This window comes from Monosiga brevicollis, genomic scaffold (assembly GCF_000002865.3).
Source record: "Monosiga brevicollis MX1 MONBRscaffold_8 genomic scaffold, whole genome shotgun sequence".
Classification (NCBI taxonomy): domain Eukaryota; class Choanoflagellata; order Craspedida; family Salpingoecidae; genus Monosiga; species Monosiga brevicollis.
The window spans coordinates 678,153-685,543 of record NW_001865045.1 but is presented as its reverse complement, the minus strand read 5'-3'; the positions used below and the strand labels follow the sequence as shown (position 1 = coordinate 685,543).

Sequence of the window (7,391 nt, the reverse complement as noted above, 5' to 3'; positions counted from 1 at the left end):
CAACCCAAGGGGGGTGGGGGGCTGGGGCCGGGGCCGGGGGGGGGGGGTTCATTTTTGGCCACATCTTGAGAAAGGGGGAAGCTGTGTGTCTCGTTCAAGATTTGATCGCCTTTATCCAGAAATTTGGTGTCTGATCTGGCTCGTCGCGTCGGTGCTTCAGGACAATCGCAGCTCGCCTCTCCTGGACGGCCTCTGCCTCTTGTTGGTGGGCGCCTGCATGGCATACAATGATGACACGACCCCTCAACTGGAAAAGAGCACCTTCAAAACCATCATTCAGCAACGCATCGGCGTACGTTTGTGCCCGGTTGGATCTGGGTCCGCTTTGACACTCAAGGTCTTTTGTCTCACATCTTTATGTGGATTGTGGATATAGACGGACGACTTTTTGAGCCGCCTGGAGCAGTTTCTGCGCAGTGATGCGTTGACAATGGCGGCCAAAGATGCTGCGCCCGTTAGGGGTGCAACCAACTCTTGGTTCTCGCAGGAGGTAGCACAAGCCTTGGAAAGCATGGCCTCGGATGTCAAGGTTAGACATGTGGTGTTCGCATCGATGGCACGCCACACATTACAATATGGAGACACGTTGGTAGTCTAACGACCCGAATGCGCGCAATGCTTGGCTCGTGTAGGTGATGGTGCAAGGCGGTAAAGTTCAACGATCGGCCGCGGCAAGCGTCGAGCCCCGATCCGATGCCTCGGTCGAGTATCACGACAGCGTGGTTCAACAGTACAAGGACGTTATCCGCGAGCAGGTATTGTTTAAAATGCGCAGCATCGCAGCTTTGAGCTTGATGGCCTTTCCCTCCATCTGGCGGCGGGCCCGTATCAGATATTTATGATGAATTATGTCATGACAAACGCATAGGACGAGGAGCTGCAGCAGCTGCGAGCCGAGGTCAAGCAACACCAAGCTGCAGCAGCTGCTGCGACCGCTGGCAATGGAGACAATGTGGACCTTCCAAGCGTGCCTGACTCGGCGAGCGCTGAGGCACATGCTGCGGAAAGTGCAGCTCTTCGCGACGAGCTGGCACAAGCTCGGGTAAATCGGCAAACGTGTTGTCGCAAGTCGCCCAAGCAGAACACCCCACAGGCCATCTCACGTGACCGTCGGGTTTTTCTGTTTTTTGTTTCTTGTTTTTTTTTGGTTTTTGGTGTTTTCTGTGGACAGGCGGAAGTTGCAGCTCTCAAGCTTGATCGCGACCGTTGGGTGGCGGGTGCCCAGGAAGCTGCGCAAACCGCTAGTACGTTTTCAGCGCTAGCCCAAATGCGTCGCGAGCTCCCACTCATGTCCGTCCCGTGTGCCCACAGATACGGCCCGCGAGACAGAATTGCGCAGTGAAGTCGAGACGTTGAAGAGCCAATTGGCCGCTGCTCAAGCACAGGCAGCCACGGCAAACTCAGCTCCCACCCCACCCCCAGCTGCAACTGCAGCTGCGGGAGATGGCGAAACTCAACAAGAGTTGCAAGCTGCCCGAGCCGAAATCATCCACCTCACTGAAGCGGTTGGTGAACTGCCGGGGCGTTTCAGCCAGAAGGTCGTGTCATCACATATGGACACACGCTCACACTCTGCCTATATGACCCGTCAATGGCTCTTAGCTTGAAAAGGCACAACAGCAAACTCGTGAGGCACAGGCCGAACAAAAGTTGGCCAAGCAAAAGTTTGAGGAACTGACCAACACCCACGATGACCTGCTGATCTTGCTGGGCCAGATGGTGAGGCTGAATCCTGTTTCAAACTCGCAATGTTTGTCCTCGCGGTCTATACTCATGCTCGTGAACCTTTCAGGATAACAAAGTGAACGCCTACAAGGTCAAGCTGCGAGGTCTGGGAGGAGATGTATCCTCTGATGAGGAGGAGACAGATGACGAGTCTGACGCCAGCTTCGACAATTAGCCGCCATCTTCCAGACATTGCGACATGTTATTGTCGTTGCCGTGACATAAGAATTTAAACTCTCCGCTTTGGATTGATGATCAGATCAAGTGACCTTGCTCCGCTTTGCAGATCAAGTGGCCTTGCTCAAGTTCATACCCTTGAGCAAGCTCGCCACATTTTGCCCCTTTTTTGACGACTGGCTCGATGAGTTTCTTCTACTCTCATGCTACTGCTCCCTCCCACTGCACTGTCGATTCCTCGGCGAATCCGCGATGTGATCAAAATGAGACTCGGCTTCCTGTTCGCACGTGCAAAATGAGTGGTTGTCGTTGAAGAAAACGAAGAAAAAGGAGTGTGTCACAATAGAAGTAGAGGGTTTGACTGCAAAAGCAGCGAGCTGATGACGTAACGAGGCAACAACAACAACAACTGTCTCGACCATTTTCGTGTGGCACTGGCAACGGCTGCATCGGAGGGCAGCGGCCAGTCTATGCATGTCTGAGCGGTGGGGTGAAGGGGGCAGGCGTTGGCCGTCCTTGTAGAGTGACAAGAGTGGGTGTGAGATCGTAAGGGCTGCGATATTATAGCCCTTCACGCGTGCCAAGAAGGTCGAGGCGCTGCGCTGGTGACAGTGGCCTCGACTCGCCAGGCAGGTGTGCGTGAGGAGACGGCGAGAATTGCTATTTGGCAGCCAGCCAAATGGCGTCAACGGCCGATGATCAGGGGCGCCTGTCACCCGCCGATCCCGCGTGGGTGCATGTCCATCTCCTGGCGCAAAAATTTGCAATCTCGTCAGTGGCTGCTGCCATTGCTGAGAGTGGTTCGTGCACGATAGCTCCCATTGCAGGCACTGTCACTTCCGGACACTCGCACCACGCCGGCTCATCGAGCCCGCGCGGGATGCAGTAACCTTTCCTTTAGACTTTACAAAGACTCGCATGCAAACGGCGCTCATGCTACCCGATGCTACGGCCCTCCCTGTACGAAGATTGTCGAGCAATGTCTGCCCTGCCCGTTTGTGCCTGTGTGCTCATCGATGCACCAATCACGCTGGCCCCGTTGCGCCTCCACAGCGGCTTGGCATGATCGGCACGGCTTACAGTACGATCCAGGCCGAGGGACCGTTTGCTTTGTGGCAAGGCCTGGCGCCTGCTGTGACCCGGCACGTGATCTATTCCGGTCGGTCCGACTTGGCCGGCAACTCGCCCATCACTGCGGCAGTCGCCACCGCCTGGCTGATGCTCGGCTTCTTTGCGCTAGGTTTCCGCGTCTCCTTCTACGAACAAATCCGGGACCGTCTTTTTTCCAAAGACGCCGAGGGGCATCACGTTCCCTGGCAAAAGGCAACCTCAGGCTTGGCTGCAGGTACAGCGATCATGACCGCTGGTGGTCAAGGATACACGAGCAGTAAAGTTCGAAGGGGAATGTGGTGTTGCTCAAGCCTTGTGGATGCCTATCTTCGTCTAGGTGCCCTGGCGCAGCTCATTGCAAGCCCGGCAGACTTGATCAAGGTTTGAGGCATCATGAAACACCCTTACCCTTGGGTTGGGTCACGTGCCATGGCAGGCCCATTGATGCTTGTTCTCGTTTGTGGGGTGGGTCGTTTCCTTCGGTTGGCCCGTACACACGGCAGGTGCGCATGCAAACACAAGGGCGCGATGTGGCTCTGGGCCGGCCAAAACGATACCAAGTAGGTACTTTCAGGTGCATGCTTGCCGCTGTGCAATAAGCTGACTGTTCTTTGCGCCGGGATTCCTGACGCTTGCTCCATGGTCAGAGCATGCGACACGCCTTTGCGACCATTGTCAAGCAAGAGGGCTGGACGGGGCTTTACAAAGGTTGCATCCCCAACATGCAGGTTGGTTCGTGCATATATACACGTGATTGCTACCTGCGCGAGCAGACTCGGTTTTCTCTCGGAGCCTCTTCCGCCTGCTATGGAGCGGGCCAAATGCGCATGGCATTGTTTATAAAGCCTCTTGGACCTCGCTGATGTGCCCCGTTCTATCGGCAGCGTGCTGCCCTGGTCGGATTGGGAGACATTGCCACTTACGATATGGCCAAGCACTTTTTTGTCAGGGATCTACAGGTGTGTGTCCTACTCGATGAGCAAGGCCAAGGGACGTGGCGCGAGCGAGTGCCACGCCTTATCTTTTTGTCACATGCGCCACACCTCGTCGACAGATGCCGGATAATTGGTTTTCGCACATGTGTGCCAGCGGATGCTCTGGCCTAGCGGCCGCTCTTCTCGGTACGTGCCTTTGCTGCCGAGAGCGCAAGGCTGAAAAGACCGCATGAGATGATTCAGAACATTGGGAGAGATGAGTCAGTTGCCGCATGCAATGCTACCCATCACCCTGTCTAAATCAGCTTGTTTGCTGTTTGCTTTGACAGGCACGCCAGCGGATGTCGTCAAGACACGCATGATGAACCAACCTGTGGTCGATGGCCGGTAAGCTCTTCTGCTTCCGGCAGCCTTTGGTAGCTTGCGCGAGCTGCTGGGTGGTACGCACATTTGCGATTGCCCACGCTGACACTCACTGCCTTCCGTGTGCGGACCACAGCGGGGTGCTTTACAAAAATTCGATCGATTGTCTGGTCAAAACAGTAAGCTCATGGCGGTCTTGCCGAAGCCCATGCTTGCACCCGTCCAGTGAAGTGCCCTTTTTATTTGGAACTGCTGCTCACCTGTGTTGCCCATTATTCTACGCAATGCGAGCGCAGGTCAAAGCCGAGAGTGTGTTTGCCTTGTGGCGTGGCGTGCTGCCCATCTGGCTGCGCATGGCCCCGTGGGCCTTGACGTTTTGGACTGTGTATGAACAGATTCGCAACCGCGCTGGCTTGGCTTCTTTTTGAGTTGGTATTGGATACGAGCCCTGTGTCTCTCTCCGAACCACGTGGACTGTCTGTTCTTTGAACCTTGACTTTCATTTGTTTTGACCGTTGATCCCTGCAACACACTCCTCCCGCTGCACGGCCATGCCATGACAACGCATGTCAACACCTGCCTTTTTTTCGTCTCGTGCACACAAAAGCCTCTCACCCTTTCATATTATCCTTGAGGTTCTTTCAATGCATGTCATTGTTTCAACGGTGGGCGTGTCGCAGAGTGCGGACCAGCTTTGCCCGCCATAACCTATCCTGAAATCACCGAAAAATTTGAATTGATTTGTTTAGAAGTAGACACACGCGGCCGACCCATCACCACCGATGGTCAGGAAGGGCCCACGTTGTCCGATCATCACAGGTCAACATGCCAGGCCTGCTGAATGCGCTCAGCGCTTACAAACTCAGTCAGGGACGCCAAGCTGGGACGATAGAAAGAGTCGAGTAAGGCGTGAAGCTTCACATCCAAAGCTTCATACGCAGGCTTGTCCGCCTTACTCTTGAGGCCCTGGAGGGCCGTAAAGCCACGGTCATTGATGCGCGTCAGGGGCCGATAGTCAAAATTCGGCAGACCCAACCACGACTGAAGTTTATCCATCTGGCCCGGAAAGTCCTGAAAGAGCTCCTCAGTAAGCACAACATAGATCTGGCTACGAGGATAGTATCGTGCAAAATTTTTCAGTTGGTGTGCGTAAAAGCCTCGTCCAAGGAGGCTAAGGCGCTGAGGATCGTGCAACTTTAGACCATCCTGAACAGTCCCATTGCCCCAGCCACGCAGGTAGGCGGCAAAATCGACGTTATTACATGGGAATGCGATAGGTTCAAAATCCTCCGGCGACAAGTCGCCGAGATGCCGAGCGAGCAATTCATTGTTCAACGCTGTTGTCCAGTTGACAACTTCGATCACGCGGCCGACTACGCGGGGATGTGTGCCTCGCCAGATTTCTTTGTTGCGGCAGCGGTGCTGAAACTGAGAATAGGCGCGGGTCCTAAGAGAATGGGGGGGGGGGGGAGAGGCCGCATAAGCGACGGCCACATCCCACATGCAAAAAACGGCTTTTGCAAACACGGCACGGCGGACAAGAAACACGCAGCCAGCTGTGGGTACTGCGTAGCACATACGCGGGATTTCGTAGAACAGCGATGAGGCGAGCAGACGGTAACAAGCGGTGCATGCGCTCGATCTGCTGCTCGCTCATGACCATGTAGCTGAGGCAGACATTCGGGAGATGGTCAGGAAAAGAGGTCAATGTGTTTGCAGAAGTCCACGGAAAGCATGGTGACTCTAAAAAATGGGTCAGAAAGAACGCGCGGGGCTGGTGCGTGAAGGCTAGCCTACCGAGGCGTTTTTTCAAAGGTATATTTAAGAGGTATGCTGTCATGGGGCATTTGGAAGCCATTCATCAAGTAGTCTTGCCACGTAGCCTCGAGGTGTGCATCCGATTCTTGACATCATCCCAAGTAGTAAGGGGTGAGCAAAGCCATGACACGGGGACACACTTGAGAACCACGAATATGGAGGCCATTCAAACCCGATTTACGTGATTGGAGCGGCATTTGGAGAAAGCACCTTACCAAGTTGATCAAAGAAGTGCGGTTCACCCGTGCCACGGTCAGAGGGGCCACCCCAGCGCCAGAGGGCTGGATGTTTTGACAGCCAGCCTTGCAGCTCGGCTGTGCCTGACGTGCCATGTGAATGAGGGTGAGCTGGGTTGTTGCACACGACCGAGCGGGTCGAGCCGGATGCCTTGTGGCCAGCGCCTACCTGACTTCATGGCCCCGATGATGAGGGCAGAGGGCAGACAAGCCGTGACTCGAGCTCGCCGTGCACAAGCACCGGCATCCAACAACCAGGGATTGGTTGAGTTTTTGAGATCCAGTAGTGGGCGCATGCTGAGGCGGACGGAGGATTCATTTCCCAGCGTCGGCAGCAAGGGTCTCACGTCGGTGGCACTGGACAGCAGTAGTGGTGGGGCATGCCATTGGTATGGCAGCACCTTCTCCTCCTGTGATCGAGTTGTGGTATCCTCGACCCGCGCTGAGCCACGGTGATGCTGAACCCGCAGTGCGGTGCTTAGCCCGAGCCAGAGCAGCAGCAGCGCCAACTGGGCCCTCAAACCAAGTTTAGTCTGCTGTTCCATTCCAGTGCTCGCACCTCAGCGAGAGGAAAAATACAGCCTTCCTACTCAGGCAATGGGCCTTTGCCCGGACATGGCTTGATGCTTTGAGTTGAAACCGCACCTGGACACCCGCCAGCCCAGAGGGGCGCCAGCTCGTACGGACATGTTGCCCGGCGATCCCCATCGTGGCCCTGTAGAGGTGAATTGCATGTGTGTGCTGGGCAAGACGTGTCCAATTTTAGATGACCGACCGACTGCATGCATGTATGCAAAATTTAGGCAAGCAAGGACAGTCGCTGGCACGATGGAACTGATTCGCTGGTCAGAGGTGTTGGCCAATGCAACTCGAGGTGAATGGAGCACTTGATTGCCACCCAGCATTGACGAACACGGGTCAGGCAAGACATCAATTGCTTTCGATCAAATCATTCAAAGTTGAGCAGAGGGCTGGAGGCGGTTTTGTGGGAGAAGGAGGACCACAGACAGAGAGAGAGAGCGGGGGG

General features: G+C 55.2%; 1 protein-coding gene across 1 annotated transcript; it reads left to right on the top strand.

The window, feature by feature from the left end:
- Nucleotides 1–2,781: 2,781 nt before the first annotated feature.
- MONBRDRAFT_16773 (uncharacterized protein) lies at nt 2,782–4,738 on the top strand (the record flags this gene model as incomplete). Its single annotated transcript, XM_001745332.1, has 11 exons — nt 2,782–2,862; nt 2,956–3,061; nt 3,143–3,247; nt 3,350–3,393; nt 3,516–3,572; nt 3,660–3,740; nt 3,897–3,971; nt 4,067–4,133; nt 4,277–4,334; nt 4,447–4,489; nt 4,607–4,738. Coding segments are annotated over 11 exons (849 nt in total), but the record flags the coding sequence as incomplete, so codon positions are not given.
- Nucleotides 4,739–7,391: the final 2,653 nt, after the last annotated feature.